The sequence below is a fragment of the Alexandromys fortis genome, unplaced genomic scaffold (assembly GCF_014885135.2).
Source record: "Alexandromys fortis isolate MF-2015 unplaced genomic scaffold, M_Fortis_MF-2015_v1.1 scaffold_182, whole genome shotgun sequence".
In the NCBI taxonomy this organism is placed as follows: Eukaryota; Metazoa; Chordata; class Mammalia; order Rodentia; family Cricetidae; genus Alexandromys; species Alexandromys fortis.
The window spans coordinates 660,019-681,144 of NW_026068068.1; the positions used below are offsets into that span (position 1 = coordinate 660,019).

The 21,126-nt window shown below is 44.9% G+C and overlaps 1 protein-coding gene across 1 annotated transcript in view; it reads left to right on the forward strand.

The window, feature by feature from the left end:
- Ptprn2 (protein tyrosine phosphatase receptor type N2) overlaps window positions 1-21,126 on the forward strand; it is a 704,719-nt gene that overhangs the window by 165,554 nt on the left and 518,039 nt on the right. Inside the window, exon 3 of the mRNA XM_050120851.1 lies at window positions 20,554-20,667. Coding sequence (XP_049976808.1) covers window positions 20,554-20,667 — 114 coding nt within the window. The remainder of the gene's footprint in view (window positions 1-20,553; window positions 20,668-21,126) is intronic.

The window sequence follows — 21,126 nt, forward strand, 5'->3', positions numbered from 1 at the left end:
CCCAGCAAGTGACAGGAGAACAGCCCCTCAATCTTTTGCCCTGTGCTCTCAAACAGTGTGTGTTCTGGGAGATGGAGCTGCAGCTGCCATGCTGTGTTCTGGGGAATGAGGAGAGATGAGAGGCTTGTTCAAGGGTTGCCATGGTAATTCCTCATTATCTTCACCAGCAGAGAGGCTTGTGTGCAGAGGATTGACAGCCTATGATTGTGTAGCAGCTTCTTCTGATAATTGTCTGTTTGAGTGCGTGCCTGCACACGTCCTGCACCTCCGGTGTGCATGCACCTGCACACGTGTGGTGTACACAATTCTGCTCATGGTGTGCTTCAACCTCACATGCATACATGTGCTGATTCCCAGAGGAGTGGATGTGTTTCTCAGCTGTGTGGTCAAATGAATAGAAATCAGAATTTCCAAGGGCAGCTATGAGGCTTCCTTTGTAGGAGTGAGAAGGGAGGGAGGGAGGAGGGCAGAGAAGGAAAGGAAGGAAAACGCTGTGCCCAGGCTGACTGATGATCTCAAGCCTGTTTCCAGAGGAGCTGGTTGCATACACCCTCGGCTTGGCTGCCTTGCCAAGCTCAGAGAATACATGATAACAACCCCACTCACAGGAACTCTCACTCTGCAGCCTCCCAGGGCTCGGAGGGCAATTTTCTGCCCTCAGAAATAAGTTATGGGTGTATTTCTTTTTGTTGGCTTATGAGACATGTTTTTGAATTTGATATTTTTATAGATTGTTTGAAGGGTAAAGGTTCATCATTGGGGTAATTTGAAAACAACACCCACATGGTCTATTTTTAGTGTGCAAACACATGTGTGCACCAGTGTGCGTGTGGGAAGGTGGCCGCTGTAGTTCTTGCTTCCTGGGTAGACGCTGCTTGTGATCTGTCAGGTGGAAGCTCCTAGCAGAGGGTATATTTAGAGACTGCGAGGTTCCAATGTCCTGGCTGTATAATGCGGTGGTGGAACAGCCTGGGTGAAGGATGAGGCTAGAGGACATTGGGTGTGGCTGGTGCTTTCCTGAGAGAGAGGGAATCACCCATTTGCCAGTGTGCAGTGTGATGTTTAATTGACCAGCTTTCTTCCTTAATATGAATGTCTCTTTTACCTGCAAGTCTTTCCCTTTTTACTTATGTTCTCAGATCCACGGAGGTACTTAAAATTGATTTACTATTGGAAACAGAAAAGCAAGCGTTCTTGTTTAAACTTAACTGAGTATCAGGTGAAGGTGGAAAAAGACTTGTACTTGGCAGGCAGATGCGTGATTGACTGCAATTAGAAAGCAGGATTTTGTTTGTCATAATTGATTTGCCTTGTGGGAACCATTGACTGAGTGATCTTGTAGCTTTCAAAGTGCCTTGGAAAAGGGAGAAAGAAATAGTTGGTTTGGATAGGAAATTTTGTCTGGAGAAGTCCATGCTTGTTTGTGCCTGTGGGGGCAAGTACCTGTGTGTACATGTATATTCCTATATGTACATGTGTGTACCTGTGTGTTTCTGTGTGCATGCAAGTGCAAGTTGTTTCTTAGCACAGTTGTGTCTGCTTCAGGAGATCCATCCGGCCCCTCTCTCCAGGGCCCCCTGCTCCGTGGCCTCTGAGAGCCACCTACAGAAATTAAAATGACATTGCATTTTAATGTCTCTATTGGTGATTGAGAGTCCCTCATTGTAGTGATATATTCTTTATAATATAACAAATAAAGCTTGCCTGCAGAGTGCAGAGCTAAGCTGCCACTGCCTGGCCTCTATGGCTAACTAGTGACTGACAAATGTCCCATTACTTTGTGAGTTTCCTGGCCCTGAAGACGTCAGGGCCAGTGATCACCTTTCATGGTTGATTTCATTGGTTATGTAATTATCTCAGGCAGAGCTTTGGGGTGCATGTGCTGCAGCATCAAAGTCTCTGGCAGGGACAGCCTCCCAGAGCACTCTTCTGATCATCTGTCAGGCTGCAGGTTAGCTGGACCGTTCAGCAGGCAGGCAAGACTCAGCTGGCAATTGTTTCCATTCTGCAAACAGAAAGGCTTTCTGTAAAACTGGTGCTCTGGATCCTGTCCCGTGCAGCTCCTGATGGCCAGTGTGTTTACCCAGTGCACATACCTAGGTCCTGCAGAATCTTGACATTTAAAATTGATTTACAGAAAGATCCCTGTCCCTCTTACAACCTTTCTGCTCCTTCTTCTGTAAGATCCCTGAGTCTTAGGTGTGGGAATTGTTTTAAGGTGTATCCACTGGGACTTAGCTCCAAAGACTCTGCATTTTGATTGGTAGTGGTTTTCTGTAAGGCTCTTCATCTGTTGCAAAGTGAAGTTGCCATGATGACAAGTAAGGACTACGCTTATGTCTGGGTCCATTTAGACTGTAGTTAGGGACTGTACTGCTTCAGTAAAGTAGCCATTGTAGGTTCTCCTCCAAGATCTATGACTTCATTAGCCTTGGGTGGCTTTCCATTAGCATGATTTCCCTCTTGTTGAGCACACCCAACTAGAGAGTTATTGTTTACCTGAAAGTGTGTCTCCTAGGAATATCAGAAGCTACACTAATGAAGTCTCACCAACATGACTGCTTAAATACGAGCTAAACAAGGACAACAACAATATGTTAATATGGAGAGGGGAAAGCTCAGGAACACTGAGGGGGAGAAATGGTCTTCCTGAGGAGAACTACACCAACTGTCCATCAATACCAAATGGTCATAGTAGTATTGGTCAGCCTGGGAAAGCAAAGAAACTTCATTTAGACAGCACCACTTGTGAGCAGAGGGTAGGAACAGTGCACGTTTAGTAGGCCTGTAATGTCTGTGCCTGTTCTGGGTTAGGCCTTCAGTCTATGTGATAGAAGGGTTGGATAGAAGGTTGTCACTGTTTGGAAGGTTCCAAAGGATCATGTACTTAGGGCTTGGTACTTAGGTCAGATCACTGTGAGGTGACTGGATCAGGAGGGCTCGGACCTTACCGTTGCTGACTATGGTCCTAGCTGGAGAAATGGGTGACTAACTGTAGTCTTTGAGGGGTTTATCTTGTTCTGGCTCACCACCCTCTGCTTCACAGTTAGGATGAGCCAAACAGCTTCGTTCCACTACACAATTTCCATCATGATGCTCTGAAGGAATTCAAGCTCACAGTGGTGACACCAGGTAAGCACCTGAAACTGGGGGGCTGAAATTAATCCTTCCTCACTGGATCAGTCATCTTTCTCGTTGATGTAACAAAACACCCAGGAAAAGCTGCTCAAAGATGGAGGGCTCTTTTGGCTCTCAGTTTGAGGGTGCATCCTATTCCAGTGAGAATGTATGGCAGCAGGAACACGAGGCCCCTGGCACGCATGTGGTCATCTTTGGAATGTGTAGATACATATCCATGAGGTCATCATGGGAATGGGTGGGCATGTATTTAGATATTCATCAAAAGGAGGGTCTGTTAAGGACCATGCCCATGAGCTGTTCCATGAGTAAAGGTGCCATAAACTGTAGATGTTCTCTTATTCTTCCTGTAATCTTGGTGTACTGCTTGGTTTGATGACTGTAGTCTCAGTATGACTACTCCTTGGTATGATGATCAATTGTTGATTATTTGAGTACTTCTTGATCTGATGATCGATTGTTGAATATTTGAACTTCTGCGCAGGAGAGTCATGCCATTGGACCTCCAAATTATTGAGGGTCTGGTCACACATCGGGCCTTTCTTTAAACAACTGGACATTTCCTTAGGTTCCATTCTTAATTGTATTTTGATTTTCAAATAAATTGCTTTTATTTCTCCCTCAATTATAATACTATGTGTGCCTTACTGCTTACTAATGCTCATTGCTTCTTCTTTTATTGAAAATAGATTTTTTTTTCACACAATATATTCTGATGACAGTTTTCCCTCCTCCTACTCCTCCAAGATCCTTCCCTACCATCTGGATCCACACCCTTTCTGTTTCCCTTTAGAAACAGGCAAAGGCATGCGCCACCACCGCCCAGCCAAAAGTAATAAAATGAATAAGACAACACAAAGATAAACAACTAGGCACAGGACAAAAGAACCAAGCAAGAAAAAGGCCAAAGAAAAAGTGCAAGAAATGTATAAAGATGTAGCAACCAAAACATTTGCACACAGGAATCCCATAAAACCACAAATTGGAAGCCATAATATTTGTGCAAAGGACCTGGTAAAGTTAAACCAACCAACCAACCAACCAACCAAACAAACAAACAAACATGCTCTGACTTAACATTATGAAACAAAGATCCTCCTAAGATGCCATTGAGTTCATTTTGTGTTGGCCATCTACTACTTAAGGGTAGACACGGTGTTTAAACATGAGCGTGGTTTGCTTCCCCAGTAGGACTCTCTTAAAGAGAACTAACTTTTAATTTGTAAGTGTCTATCATTTGGAAATTATAACTTCTGGGTTAGGGATAGAAGCTTGTGTCTACTTTTCCTTTTAGTTCTAGGGCTCCACCTGTTGCTGACCCATGCAAGCCGTATGCGTGGTGCCACAGTCTCTGTGAGTCTGTACATGTGCTGGCCTTATTGTGTCTATAAGTCCTTGATTCCTTGGTGTCTGTCATACCCTCTGGCTCTTATTATAATTTTTCTGTCTCTTCTTCCATAGAATTTCCTGATCCCTGAAGAGAGGGATTTGATTTAGTACTGGGTATTCCAAAGTCTCTCATGCTCTGCATATTGTCTGGCTGTGGCTCTGCGTATTTGTTCTCATATGCTGCTGGAAGAGGCTTCTCTGATGATGGTTGAGCAAGGCATGGCTCTATGAGGATAGCAGATGTTGTTAGAAGTAATTTTATTGTGACTCTCCTTTAGTAGAGCAGTAGTATTTGATTTTACCCTAGATCCATTACCTATGAAGTCTCAGATTCTTGGCCACCCAAGCATCACTGGATGTGGATTCCATCTCACAGAGTGAGCCTTAACTCATATATTGGTTGGTCACTCCCACTAGCTTTGTGCCACGTTTGCCCCAGTTTATCTTGCAGGCAGGGCACCATTATAGACAGAAAGGTTTATAGCTGGGTCAGTGTTTACCTCTATTCTTTGGTAGTGTGCAGAGTGCCTTCCGGTATCATGAATACTAGCCCAGAGGGCTGAAGAATATTTCCTTGTTCAATGAATTGCATAGGTGTTGTCTTCAGCGGTAGAACATGTTGTAAGTTTATGGGGAGCTGCCAACAGCCTTCACAGTAACCTATGTTGTTTGGGGGGTTTTGCTAAGAGATCAATTAGATATAACCCGTTCTTGGTACTGGAAGCTTCATTTGGTGATGAGAGATGTCCAGCTGAGGCTCCATGTGCCTTGTCATTTGGTGATTGCTTTCATATATGTATATATTTTAGGAAGCTTCTTCTGTATTAGGTGTATGTATATACATATACCTAATATGTATATATATGTATATGGCTCCACAAATAGCTCTTAGGTTTAGCTCCCCATTTTCTCTTCCTTATCCCCATTTTCATTCCACCTTCCTGTTTGATTCATGTTGTAGTTTCACACCCCATCCATCCATAACTATTCTATTGCTTCTTCCTAAGAAAATCCATCCCTACCCCCATAGTCTTTTACTATATACCTAATCTCTGTGGTTATATTGATTTTGCTTGCTTAACAAGGACTTAACAGCTAACATCTACATAGAAAAATACATATTATATTCATCTTTCTGATATTGAGTTATTTCATTTAGGATATTTTTCTAGTTTCATTTACCTGAGATTTTCATCTTTAAATGGCTGAGTAATATTCCATTGTGTAAAAGTGCCACATTTTCTTAATCCATTCATCCATTGATGGACATCTGTATTGTTTTCAATTTCTGGCTATTATGTATAGAGCAGCAATGAGCATTATTGGGCAAGTGTCTCTCTAGTAGAATACAGCATCCTTTGGGAGTACTCTCAGGAGTGGTATAGCTGGGTCCCATCTTTCTGGGGATTTGCCATAGCCTTATTGATTCTCAAATTGGCTGTAGAAGTTTGCACTCCAAGCAGGAACAGATGAGTGCTTCCCTAACTCCACACCCTTTACAGCATGAGCTATCTGTCATATGTTCTGTTGATCTGGGCCATTGTGATTGGTGTAAGATGAAATCTCAAAGTAGTTTTGATTTACATTTTCCTGATGTCTTCTTGGTTGGACAATTCTTTAGGTGTGTCTTAGCCATTTGTGTTTCCTCTTTTAAGAATTCTCTGTTTATATCTATACTTCCAAGTCCTTCCTTGTCCACCCCCTGCCCTTGTGACCTCACTGGGTCATAGTCAAACTCTCAGTGGCCTGCCTCTTAAATAGAACTGAGTCCTTCCCCTATGCATCCCTGCCGAAGGCCATCCATTGTCAAGTGTGACATTTCAGCATCCTATCACACTTTTTAAGAATTCTCTTCAATGGCTTCCTGTTTAGGCTGTTACTATTTGGGGGGTAGAAGTGAAGGAGGGAGTCCCACGTATGTCTTCCATGTCCCTCTTTCTCAACTGTGCATCTGCAGTCATCGCTATCACTGACAAAGTAGCTTATTTGCTCCTTACTGACTGCTACAGCATGGATCATGGACTTCCACATGGTTTCTGGCACCAGCACAGACCATGATCAGTGCTTCAGGCTGCAATAGGGCATGGACCCAGACAAGGCCCTCTGATGTAGCTGGGATCATAGACATCAACGTGGGCTCAGGGAGACCAAGGATATCTGCATGGCCTTTGGTGGTAGTACAAGCCACAGACATCAACACAGACCTAACTGTTTAAAGACCACAGACCCAAATGTGGCCTTGTGTGGCAACATAGGCCTAGGCATCACCATGGACTCAGGTGGCAACGTAGGCCACCCACATCAGCCTAGTCCCCAGTGGCATCTTGGCCCACGAATATCAACACGACTTTAGGAGCAGAGAAGGTCATGGACTTCTGCTTGACCTTTGCTGGTAAAATGGGCCATGGACATCAGCTCAGACCCTGTCTGTAGCAGGATGTCAGACACTGACATGGCCCTTGGTGGCAGCCTGGATCCAGCTACCACCATGGTCTCAGGTGGCAGTGTAGACTACTCATATCAGCATTGTCCCTGCAGACAGAACAACACACGGACATCAACATGGATTTAGGTCATGGCACAGGCCATGAACATCTGAATGCTGTTAGGTGATAACATGGTCCTTGGGCATCAACCTGGATCCTAGCCACTTTAGGGCCACTGACCTATGCATGGTCCCCACTGGCATCATGGGACATGATGGTTCTTCAGGGAGATCCAATCTAGATAATGACCATCACTGATCATCACCAGAGCCAAGGTGGTCTGTGACCAGGCAGCTTGTTTGGAGGCAGAGTCTGCATCTGATTAAGTTCTGGGCTACTGCAAACCATCCCATCGACCCCACTAGACAACAACAAGAACAACATATCTCTACTAGAGCCCAGCAACCCTACCCCAGCAGGCCCTGAGTATTCCAACATAGCCAAGACTGAATAAAAAGATGTTAAAACAGCCTTTATGAATGATAGAGGTTCTTAAAGAGGATAGCAATAAATTACTCAAAGAAATCTATGAAAACACAAACAAACACTAGACAGAAATGAATAAAAGAGTTCAAGACCTGAGAGTGGAAACAGATTCAATAAAGAAAACACAAACTGAAAGAAACCAGAAAATGAAAATAAGAAACTTGAACAGGAACACAGAAGCAAGTCTCACCAACAGAAGATGAGAGAAGGAAGAGAGAATTTCACTCACTGAAGACAAGATAGAAGAAATGGATACCTCAGTCAAAGAACTACAGCCCTGACTACAATATCCAGCAAAATGTTCAATCACAATAGATGGAGGGGAAAAAGACCTTCCATGATAAAAGTAAATCTAAGCAGTATCTTTTTACAAATTCAACCCTACAAAAAGTGCTAAAAGGGAAACTTTAATCTGAAGAATCTAACCACACTCAAAAAGAAATAAAGAATAAATAATATCAGACCAGCAAATCCAAAGAAGGGTGGAAGCCTATACCATAGAACAAAATGAGACCCAACAAATACAGCTCATTGGTATCTCTCAACATCAGCATCTCAATTCCACAGTAAAAAGACACAGACTAACAGAATGGATATAAAAACAGGATCCATTCTTGTGCTGCACCAAGAAACACACCTTAACACACCTCAGGATAAAAGAATGGAAAAAGATATTTCAAGCATTTCCAACCCCTCCCAGCTGCTTGCCTTCTCCTGGTGGGTACCACTATAAGGAGGAAACAGGTAAGAGAACGGGAGAGATGGAGGAGCAGAGTAAAGCATGTGCAGTGGAGAGGGGCAGAACAGTCTTGGCTATGCTGGAATACTCAGGGCCTGCTGGGGTAGGGTTGCTGGGCTCTAGTGGAGACATATTGTTCTTGCTGTTATTGATTGTGTTTTTATGCTGGTGTCTAGGCATCTGGGATTGAGACAATTGTAATTGTAGGTGCTGATACCTGTTCTTGACTTTGTTGGATGGATGTTTTGTTTCTTGGTTTCTGTTGCTCTCTTAGTTTTTAGAGTCTGGTGTCTGTGTGCCTTCTGATAGGAAATTCTTCTGGGATCCTGATAGGTGAGGCCACTGGGGATTCCAGGTACTGGAATATTTCTTGGTACTGGGAGCTGGCACTTAGGGATGAAGATGGACCAGCGATGAGGGTGTCCACAGGAGGGAGGAAAGTGGCATGTGCCACCAGGATCTGCTTAGTCCCCTGGGAATGGAGGTAGAGGGGGAGGAAAGGTCTGTTTCAGAGTGAGAGATGAGACTGGAAGGTTGGATTTGAAAGAGAATAAGAAGAATTAATGTCTGAAGATATTATCTTCCTCCTTGCTTCTCTAGCGAGCATGGCTGGTGAGTTCCCAGGGAATGCCTGTTAGAGTTGGTGCCTGAGACAAAGGGGATGGATTGGCGAGGAAGACTGTGGGAGGTGACCTCTGTGAGCCCCTGGAGGTGGAGGGAGAGAGGAAGTGGAGGCTGAAGCAGGTGGTCAAATAGAGAGGTGGGGATGAGGCACGGGACTAGATGTGGGGGAGAGAAGGGAGAGTGAAGGTCTGAAGATGGCCCACCTGTGTCCCTGGCCAGCATGGCTGGCCTGTTACTTTTATAAAAATGTGATATTTATATAGCCCTGTCTGTAATGTGGTAATTAAAGATGAAATATGTCGGTTTTGTAGAAATTATTCTTAGCTCTTAGTCTGAAAAACAAATTGGAGCATTGCTGATCTTGGTCCTTTGGATGAAAGTGCTTGAAACTGTAAGTCCCTTTGTTCTGACCTGAAAACGGCTACCTCATGGCTCCAGATGGGTAACCCAGCAGGGATTCTAGGCTGGCTTCATGCTGGCTTCCAGATCTGGCCACTTTTGGGACTGTCTTCTTTTACTTAGCATAATGTCCTTGAGAGTCATCCATGTTGTGACAAGTATGGTGATTTCCTTCTTTCCTTCCTCTTTAAGACTAAAAATGTTCATTTATATGGATGGACCTCATTCCATTTATCTGCCCATCCAGATGACCTATCTCTCTAGTCCCTAGTCCCTGGGTCAGTCTTTTTTTTATTTTATTTATTTTTTATTTTTTTTTATTTTGTTTTTTCGAGACAGCGTTTCTCTGTGGCTTTGGAGCCTGTCCTGGCACTAGCTTTGTAGACCAGGCTGGTCTCGAACTCACAGAGATCCACCTGCCTCTGCCTCCCGAGTGCTGGGATTAAAGGTGTGGGCCACCATCACCCGGCATCCTGGGTCAGTCTTGAAAGTGGAATGATGGGGACATGCAACTTTCACTGTACCATGGTGAACACATGATAGAGTGGGGAGTCAGAGAGCCTGTCTCTCTAAGGCTTACTGTGTACCCCCAGAAATATCTGGGTCACTAGGTAGATGGAGAAGTACAACTTCCTCTGGGCAACCTTGGATGATGTTTCCTGCTGTGGACGAGTGTACAGCCCCCACTTTCGTGTCTGGGTGCAGCTGGGATGGGCACCTGTAGTGAGTCCACACAGCCTGCTGTTTATGTGAGAACAGGGTTGGTCAGTAGGCTCAGGGTTGCAGAAAGTCATAGCCTGGGAGAGACTCTCGTTTTGTACTGATTTCACTTGAGTCTCACAAGGGTGGCTCTGGTATATGATGAGCGTCCAGGGTAAAGAGGACAGCCCCATTTCTTTTATGAAAGTCAATCTGACCTCCCTGTGATAATGTTCACAGCTCTGCCAAGGCTTTGGTCAGAAAATTTTACATTATTTTAGATAATGTAAATCTAAGCATGTATCCCATGACTACTGAGAAGATAATGTAAAGTCCGGAACAGGATGGCCCTTTCACACCCAGCTTCATCAATTTAACATGAGAGCTGGAGGTGAAGGTGGAATGGGGGACTCTCTTCTATTTCCGGGGTGGATTGGAGCATCCTGAGTCTTGTGCTGGGATTAGGTGGATCTTCATGGATGCTGTGGCAATAAGCGACTGACTCTATAGTTCCCATTCTCTGTGGTAACTCAGACAGTGATCTGCCTTAAGTGTATGGGTTGGGGATAGGGGCAAGAATGTATGAACTGGATGGAAGGAAGGGCTCAGTGATAAAACTCTTTAGAAGCCATTCCTTTCTTTATCTTCTATTTATAGACACTTAAATATATTCATATTTTGTTAGTATTAATAGTGCTGCACCAGATATAAGGGTTTTTATATCTTTTTAGAAAACCTATTTCATTTCTACTGTTTAAATAGTCGGTCACAGTATTGCTAGGTCCAATTTTATTTCAATTTGCAATTTTATGAACAATTACCAGATTATTTTTATAATTATCAAGAATTCGTTTTTCTTCTCATTTTCTTCAATGCTCATCTTTTTTTTTGTTAACAATAGTCACACAACAAAGATGAGGTGATACTTCATTGGGGTTTCAATTTTCATTTACCTGATTTAGAGATATGTGGTTTTCCTTATATATATTGGTCATTTTGGGTCACAGTCTGAAAATAGCTACTCAGATTATTTGGCCCAATTGAAATCAAACTGTTTTCTTCCTCTTCGGTAGTTGTGTTCCAATATGACATATTTGCAGCAAGCTCTTTATCATTGAGATGTGAAGACAGTCCACTTTGGCTATTTTGGAAATGTGTATATGAACCAAAACCATTTTTATGCTCTGAAAAATTACCAGGAAACCATTGAGTTCTGTACTCATTCTTATCTTTACATCTACTGAGAAGATAATGTAAATCTAAGCATGTATCCCATGACTACTATAAAGATAATGTAAATCTAAGCATGTATCCCATGACTACTGAGAAGATAATGTAAATCTAAGCATGTATCCCATGACTACTGTAAAGATAATGTAAATCTAAACATGTATCCCATGACTACTGTAAAGATAATGTAAATCTAAGCATGTATCCCATGACTACTGAGAAGATAATGTAAATCTAAGCATGTATCCCATGACTACTGAGAAGATAATGTAAATCTAAACATGTATCCCATGACTACTGTAAAGATAATGTAAATCTAAGCATGTATCCCATGACTACTGAGAAGATAATGTAAATCTAAGCATGTATCCCATGACTACTGTAAAGATAATGTAAATCTAAACATGTATCCCATGACTACTGTAAAGATAATGTAAATCTAAGCATGTATCCCATGACTACTGAGAAGATAATGTAAATCTAAGCATGTATCCCATGACTACTGAGAAGATAATGTAAATCTAAACATGTATCCCATGACTACTGTAAAGATAATGTAAATCTAAGCATGTATCCCATGACTACTGAGAAGATAATGTAAATCTAAGCATGTATCCCATGACTACTGAGAAGATAATGTAAATCTAAACATGTATCCCATGACTACTGTAAAGATAATGTAAATCTAAGCATGTATCCCATGACTACTGAGAAGATAATGTAAATCTAAACATGTATCCCATGACTACTGTAAAGATAATGTAAATCTAAGCATGTATCCCATGACTACTGAGAAGATAATGTTATGTATACATCCTTGGTCTTAAACTTGCTGTTTCCTTTTCTTAAGTAGACAGTAGCATAACTACACTAAATCTTGGCAACAAGATCAGCAAGATTCTTTGATAAACTATTTTCCCCATCAAAAAAAAAAAGAAGTCATTCTTTTCCCTTTGTCCCTCTGGGATGTGTCTGGGAGCCTGTTAGTAGGTGGCACAGAAGGATCCAGGAGCAGGCCATGGATAGCTGTTCTGTTTGAATGACTACTTCTAGGTAAGGTAGGGACTAGAAGACTCTTCTGTTTGTCCACATAATGTACTGTTTTCATTTGTGCTGTTTCTGGCCCTCCTGTCAGGCCTTTCTATTCTCACCTGAATAGCAGATGGAACACTCCAGTCTGCTAAGAGCAGCAGCTGGTTACTTGGCAACGTTGCTGCAGGGCTGCTGATGGGAGATTGGCCGCTGCAGATAAGCTCCTCTCCCTGCTTATCTTCGTGCCTCCAGCTCACACCACATGCTCCAAATGTGGATCTCCGAGCTCTACAGTGAATTCACCTTTCCGAGTGGGAGCCTAGCCTCGGGCATCCCTGTCCCTGGCCTTGGGTGGATGCTCAGGATGTCAGGGCCAGGGAATTGCAACTTGCTGGGGCCGAGCCTGCTCAGCTGTGATGGCAGAGCCGTTACTTCCCTGGAGAGTGGAAATGCTTCGCTGACTGTCTTGTTATGTCAAGGGACAAAGGAATCGTCTCAACCCTTGCCTTGTGGGTGGTACCTTTGGGCCAGCAAGCCATGTTAACTGGGGACTTTCTGCTGGGTTTCCTTCTTTCCTTAAATTTAGATTTTTTTCTTTCTTGCTCTTTCTTTCATTCTCTCTGTCCCCCACTTCTCTCTATGAAGTTCAGCGTGGACAAATCAAGCTCACAATCTTCTTGCCTCTACCTCTCCAATGCTGGAATTACCATACCAGCTTTTTCTCCTTTCAGTATGTGGGTTATCCCAAGAGGGCTCTTTCTCCTTGGCCTTCACCCCTGGGAGCTGCTGGCAGACCATGTGTACATCCTTCTTTCTACTGTTCTTGCTCTCAGATCTTAGAACTCAGAGGGTTAAGCACTTATCTCTGGGATGATATTCCTTGAAGTTTCCCAGCAAGTTCTACTGGTGACCATGATGAGGCTGGGTTCATCCAGTTTCCATGGCGACCATGATGTGATAGTTTGTCTACAATCTGATAATGACCACGATGAGACTGGGTCCATCTTGTTTTTTATGGTGATCACCATGCAGTTGTGTTGGTTTATTGTTTCCTTGGTAACTGTGGTAAGATCGAGTTGATTCTCAGTTCTGACGGCGAGGTTGGGTTGGCCCAAAGTTTCCATGGTGACCCCAATGAGGCTGGATTGGTACACAGTTTCCATGGTGACCATGATGTGTTCCTCTGCTGACTCAGTTTTTCCTTTATTTACCCACAGAATATTCCAAGAAAAAAAAGTGTTAGTTAGAAATTGTTCCTGCTTTCTTTATTCTTACACTTTGCTGTATATGAGCAGAGAGATACACTTACTGGGGTTTCTGGACCCTCAAATGATACTTGAGCTCTTTATAAACAGAAGTTGTATGTTCAGTTTGCCCTCAATGCCATCCTTGGCAGGGTGTGTATGTGGAGAACTGGACTGGCTGCTTTCTGTTCAGAGAAGTGTTCCATCTGTGATATGCCCATCTCTTCATTTTATACAATTATTGTTATTATTTCTCTTATTTTTACAGTGTTGGAAATGGATGGAATGCAGGGCTTTGTGCATGCTAGGTCAGTGCTTTGGCACTAAGCTATACCTCAACTCCTTGGTTATTTTAGCATCCAGAGAAAATTTCATCAACAGTGTTGATTAGCTTGTAGAGCCCATTTGTTTAGAGTTACGTCTGGTGTCTTAGGTCCCAGTTGTGGTAAGTGCGTATCATCTACTAAAATGTCAAGATGTCCTTTTCCATCAGTGTGTGTGTGTGTGTGTGTGTGTGTGTGCTTGCTTGCGTATATGCATGTATGTGTATGCATGTGTGTGTATACATATGTGTGTGTGCACGTGTTTGCGCTTATGAAACTGGCTTTCCATAGTAATGAAAAGGACTGAGTTTGAGGTTGGATCTTTGAGGCCATCAGGAAGCTAGACGGTATCATGATACTGCAGCAGTGACAGTAGCTTGGTTACATTCTGAGTGACATGGTCTGTGGGCTGCCTGCGAGCTGACCTCTGCCTGTATTGTCAGGGCTGTGCCATGACTTAGTTTTCTGCTTGTCTTTCTGACTATGCCCTGCTGGCTCTCTGTTGTTATTCAGAGAGGCGGAAACTGGGCTTGGGTTGGTCAGGGTGACTTCACAGACCTGGTAGTTTGAGGGACCTGATATGTGGTTTGTAAGAAAATCTGGCTACACCAACTTGATCATCCATCACTGTAGTGGACATAGGAAACTGAAAAGTGGCCCAAGGCTGTGATGGAACTGGGTCAGAAGCCACACGCTGTAGGCCCAATGCTAGGTAGTATTGCTCCATCTCTGAAGGAAGACATGGCTCCATATCTGAAGGAAGACATAGTTGCTTGGGAGCAATGTGGGAAGAAACCCATTTGTTTTGAAATACCCTTTAATTATTATCCTTAAAAATCTGCTTATCTTGACTTTATCTAGAATATCAGCAGGAATGCCTTGAAACTAGATATGCTTACCTTGTCCTACACTGCCCACCCCTACCCTTGCTCTGTTCCTACAAGCCTGGGCAGTTTGTTGACCCTGGTAAGGTCAAGTGACCATGAGCGGCACTCCTGAGCTTGCTAGGGTTTGGAACAGCAGACCCCAGTTCCCCAGCTTCCTCCACTAGGTTCCTACTTCCAGTCACTCTGACTAGTGAAGCAAGTGGATAGAGGGACCAGTAGCCTGCCTGCCGTGTGCTCAGTGACCAAGAGAAGCCCTGCCACTCGACTTCTTTGGGTACCATGGTTCTTACCATGCATGGGGGGCATAAGAAACTGTATCAGTTAGGCTAGCTCAGAATAAGAGAGTTAAGTGTCAGTGTACACACACACACACACACACACACACACACACAGAGGCGCGTGCACACACATGAATCTCATTAGTTTCAGAAGAATCTATATCTCCCCCTTATCTAACTGTAGTGACCCTAAGCTATGTCTCCCTTTTATCTAACTGTAGTGACCCTAAGGTATGTCTCCATCTTATCTAACTGTAGTGAGCCTAAGCTATTTCTCCACCTTATCTAGTCATAGTGAGCCTATTTTCTTTTTTTAATTTATTTATTTCTTTATTAATTAATTAAAGATTTCTGTCTCTTCCCCACCGCCGCCTCCCCTTTCCCTCCCCCTCCTCCAATCAAGTCCCCCTCCCTTGTCAGCCCAAAGAGCAATCAGGGTTCCCTGCCCTGTGAGAAGTCCAAGGACCACCCACCTCCATCCAGGTCTAGTAAGGTGAGCATCCAAACTGCCTAGGCTCCCACAAAACCAATAGGTGCAGTAGGATCAAAAACCCATTGCCATTGTTCTTGGGGTCTCAGTAGTCCTCATTGTCTGCTATGTTCAGCGAGACCGGTTTTAACCCAGGCTTTTTCAGACCCAGGCCAGCTGGCCTTGGTGAGTTCCTGATAGGACATCCCCATTGTCTCAGTGTGTGGGTGCCCCCCTCGCGGTCCTGAGTTCCTTGCTTGTGCTCTCTCTCCTGGTGCTCCTGATTTGGACGTGAGCCTATTTTCTAAGCTAATCACTGGAAACAAATTATGAAAAGATCAAAAGCAGATGTCTGAAGTGATGGTGTCCCTGGATGACACAGTTCTTGGACTAGTACAATATCTGCTAAGCAGGAAAGATTGCAGGCCTCACTATGGCAGGGTTTCTACATGGGTAAGATGGGATTACAGGACACACACACACACACACACACACACACACACACACACCCTAGCCTTGATGGCTGAGGAGTAGCAGAAATTAATTTCTCATGTCCTGGAGGCTGGAGACCTCAGTGTGGAGGGATTCCTGTGTCCTCACATGCAGAGGGATGGGGTATCGCTTGTATGTTCCCGAAGACACTAATCCCACTATAAAGTTCTACCCTCATGCCCGGCCAATCCCCTTCCAAAGGCCCCAGCACTGATGACCTCACTTTAGGCTTAGGGTTCAACACAGGAGTTTGGGGGACTTTTAACCTGGTACGTGTTATAAAGGTGCTATGGTAATGCATGGGGATTTAATGAATAACAAGTGAAAAGGTGGGTGGGATGGAGGTCCTTGAGCTCTGTTCCCCTCACCGTCTTCACCATTCTAAACATGTCCTCACCTCCAGAAAGGAACTGCTCACATTCCCGCATGACGTGCCTGGCTTGTCCACTCAGCCGGCGGCCCCTTGCTCATAGGCAGTGGCATGTATGTTGCTGGATTTACTGTGTTAGGGACATATGCTCCTGGATGACAGAGAGATGGGCACTCCGCTACCTACAGAAAGAATCAACCAGCAACTGCACAACTGCACAGCACCTCTGTATGTCCTCACCCACCTTCTACTGTGACACGGGCATGCCCTGGGCAGCACTGCTGTGCTTCAGACAGAACTAGTCAGACCCAGTGAGTCGACAGGTGCTATCCCGGGCTTCCTGTGCCTAGCCTATGTATGGGTCAGTCTTCTTTGAAGTTTGGCTTCTCTGAGAGTCTTCCGTGCAGTCCAGCCATGTTCCTCTCAGAGGGACAGTTTTTATTGTTTACTCTGACAGAGAAGTGCCTTATAATCTGGTCAGTTTCAGGGATTTCCTATTTCAGGGATTTCCTCTTTCAGGGACATTCTAGAACTATTTTAAGTTATTTCCCTTCCTGCTTCCCTGTTGAATGGAATGTTCCAGTCTCAGAGGGGACTTCACTGGCCATTTGAGCAGCCACATTTAGATGTAGATGGTGAACGATGCCCTAGTTTTTAAATTGTGCCTGCTGGACTCTCTGCAGGTGGTTGTGCTAGTCCCTGGGACAAGGTTTCCAAGTAAAGTGTATTCTGCTGCTATGTCTTGGTTCTAGATTTGCTCTCTGAATGACCTGGGCTTTGTGGATTACCATCACACTCTGGGGTAATGTTCAGATACAGCCACTGGCTCCTCCTGAGCAAGTACATGCGGTGTTTTACTGGGTACAGCCTTTCTCAAGCCTGAATGTGCACTATAGGCCATTACTTTGGACCATGAAAAGAAACAAGTAGGGTCCCTTTCCCCAGGCTTGGCGAATGCCACTTGTGCATGACAAGAATTCTACTTATGTTTTTGCAATGTTCTTGACCTTTTTCATAATGATAGCAACACAATCTCCATGATACTTTTGTGAAGAGTGTAATTGTGACTCTCTCCTGCTTCCTTCCCTTACGAATCAGATGATTCTTTGTGCATTCCACTTTCCTGAATAGCTATATAGAAAATTGGATAGGTATATGCACTTGCCACAAGGATTCGGCCAAGTTGCTTCCCCTGCTTTTGAAATCCAGAAGCACCAGAAGCTGTGGTATTACTTTCCAAGTGTGTAGGTCTTCCTGAAGAGCTAGGTGGAGGATAGTGACGAGTTATGTGGTGGATAAAACGGGCGAACACATGGGCAAGAGGAGAAACTGAGAAGAAATTGCTATAGAAGTAAGGAACACATTTGATCTTGGAACGATTGACTATCATAATGCAGACACTGAAGACAGAACTATCTTACACCATGAGCCTCCTTCAGCCCAGGGACAGGGCTGACCCATCCTTCATACAGAGGCAGGAAGATGCCCCAACCTGATTATTTCTCTAGGCATCTCCATATTAGATAATGTGGAACCATATTCTCCACAGATGCAAGTGCGGCCTGCGTGTCTCTCTTAGGAGGTCTGTCCATTCAGGCCTGAGACCTTGTACGTAGAGATGGGCCAGCTTGTTTGCTTACTTCCTGGAAGTCTGACTTGATGCTTCTGAGCTGTTCTGTGAGACAACATGTGGTCACTATCACGGGAAGTGGAAAACTAGCATCAACAGAAACTCTCGATGTCCCCGTGTGGGCTTTCTTTGTGAGAGAAGGTGGGAATGGAAGCGGCTGGGGAAGCAAACCAGTTCTCTGAGCTTAAGCAGAGCTGGAAAATGGGTTTAGTGGTAGAGAGAACACAAGACACATGCCTGTCAGTTCCTGTCTTCTGCTTCTCCTTAGCAAGTCCTTATCCAGCAGGACATCTGCCATGAGGCAAAAAATTCCAAACCACTGGGCTTTCCAGCTGAAGGAGCGAGGCATTTCCATGGGCATCTCTTTCTTTTATGAACAGGGAGAACAGCGGTTAGGCAGTTGCTAATCTCTGAATCCACCTGAATATGAGGCATCACCTCAGGGGCAATGGAAGATGAAGAGAAACCAGAGCAATGCTAGGAAAAGTGACAGCTGGAGGCAATCCTGTGTGTGCATATGTGTGTTTGAGTGAGTGCTGTGCATGTGTCTGAGCACACATTTGTGTGAATGCTTGCATATGAATGAGTGCGTATGGATTGAGTCTGAGCTTGTATGTGTGTGTGTGTATGTGTGTGTGAATGCTGCATTCAGAATTGAGTAAAGCTGCATGCCTGTGTGCATGTATATGCATGTGTGCAGTGGCATGACAGAGGTCATGTACAGTGCCACAGACCAGAAGAGAATGGGAGAAAGAGCATTTGGCTCAGAAGTTGGACAGAACCTCAGGGCCCTGCACAGGCCTGTGTGGCCATTTAGGGGACAGTAATGTTAGGAGTATAAGTGACTCTTGCCTTTGGAGGCTGTAGTCTACAGGACCTTGTTACCACAAGTAAATCTGCAAAATAAATCTCTTTTTCTTCCTCTTCAAAATGCCAGGAAAAGTATATATGCCTTCCTTTCAAGTGGGAGAATCTGACCTTTCACCTCTAATTCCTATCTGTAAAGCAAACTTCTCCCTTGCAGCTACAGCGCTGTCAGTGAGCTGGTGGTAGCTCCCATCCCTCTCTCCCCTCCATCTCCATCCACTCTGACCTGCATACAGTGGGAGTCTGTTTTCTGTTTCTCATGGTGGGCAGGCCCTGCTGGAGTCTATAGAACCTGGGGCCATCCTCACCTGAATTCTGGAGTAGCACTCTGATGGCAGGGTCAGTGGTTGTTGTTGCCACTGTCCACGGAAGCCTGGGCCAACTCCCCTGGGACTGTGGGGACTGTGGACAGGAGTTGCAGAGAGGCATCATGAAAGGACAGTCTGGTGGTGACGCCATGGCAGGGCGGTGTGGAAGGAGGGCGTGTGGGGAGCGATGTGGAGGGCGGTATGGAAGGAGGGCGGTGTGAAAGGAGGGCGGTGTGGCAGGAGGGAGGTGTGGAGGGCCGTGTGGAGGGAGGGCAGTGTGGGGGGACTGAGGTGTGGGGGGTGGTGTGGAGGGAGGGCAGTGGGGGGGGAGGGCGGTGTGGGGGGTGATGTGGGGGGAGGGCGGTGTGGAGAGAGGGGCAGGTATGTTTTGCTTCAGGATGGTACTGGGCAAATGTGCTTCTTCTAATTAAGCTGGTTGCAGTGAAATGGCTTTCTTTAGCTACACTGGAGAAGAGACTGTTGTGAACAAAGGGGAAATCCTCCTTTCCCCTCCCTGCGTGACCAGGGGTCTGCAGATGGCCACCTTGTGTGGCAAGCAACAGCCCCTGAATCAGTCCCTCATGTGAGCCAAAGAAGGTGATTACAGTGTGTGACACCCCACCCTAAAAGTGCAGCTCAAAGTTGACAATTTGCTTAAAAAAGACTAATTGAGGTCTAAATTAATTAGGTGTGGATTGAAGATGTGGTTGCAGTCTGTCATTCCAGACAAAAGGTAGAGAATCAAACAGCAGTGCTCAGTGGGACTCTTCTGTCCCTTATTGCATCATCGGGGAGCACAGGAGCACAGCCATTGCTCATGCAGGGAGGGATCTTCCTCCCCCCCCCCTTTTCCAAGGCAGGATTTCTCTGTAGCGTTGGAGCCTGTCCTGGAACTTGCCCTTGTAGATCAGGCTGGCCTCAAACTCACAGAGATCCAACCTGCCTCTGCCTCCCGAGTGCTGGGATTAAAGGCGTGCGCCACCACTGCCCGGCCTAGGGAGGGAATCCTTCAATCAATCCTTATGTCCTCTGCGAATTAATGGTCATATTTCCAGGGTATTCTTCACTTCATGTGGATAATTCCCACAGTAACTGCCACTTTGCAGTCTGATGTTAGAAGCAAGTTTCACATGAGAACGTGACTGGCAAGGGCTGTAAGCGGAGCTCAGTGGTAGAGTGTGCCTAGCAGGCATGAAGACCCTGGGTTCCAGACCCAGGTCTGAAACCACATGTGGCTTGAAAGTGTGATGTGTACGAGATGGTCCGTCAAAGCAGGAAAGCACAGTACCACAGCCCCATCCTTCCCACTTGCATTTCCATGGCGCCCCTTTCTGAGCGCTTCGGGGTTTTTGTGTTCTCTGGTGTGCTCTGTCTTACCTCATCACCAAATGGAACCTTGCACAGGGCCCTCCTGGCCTTGGCAGATGGCATGTCAAGCTCTCTTTGCCTTTCTATTTCCATAGATGGTGTGTTTGGAAGATGCCAGAAGGTTCCAACAATGGACACATACCAATATGAGGTGTCACCCGGAGTCCTCCTGCACCTGAGGGACACCTTACAGAAGCTCTCCCGTACAGGTAGGCAGAGTGGCCACTTCCTGCCTTGATCTAGGCATGGGTAATGGGAGCTGGGCTTCTGATGTCTGGGTGAGGCCAGAATGACCTGCTCCAGGGAAGACTTTGCATGGGTGTGGACTCATGTTAGCAGCCCTGACCTGTTTTGTGTGTGTGTGTGTGTGTGTGTGTGTGTGCAAAGATTACAGAGATCCCAGTGACCTACAGTAAGGTATGTTGAGGCTACCGTGGCAAGAGTGGACTATCACAGTGGTCAGGGCAGTTACTCATGTCACCCTGTGAGTCAGACTTGGTTCAGGGCTTCTACTGTGTTGTTTTAGGACATTCCTGCCATTGTACTATTTCCAGGTTCCTAAGAAGGAAAGTTTTAAACTGATAATAATTAACATTTTTATAGCTATAACATGGAATGTCATGTGTGATTTTATTGTGTGTGTATATACATACACACATATAAATATA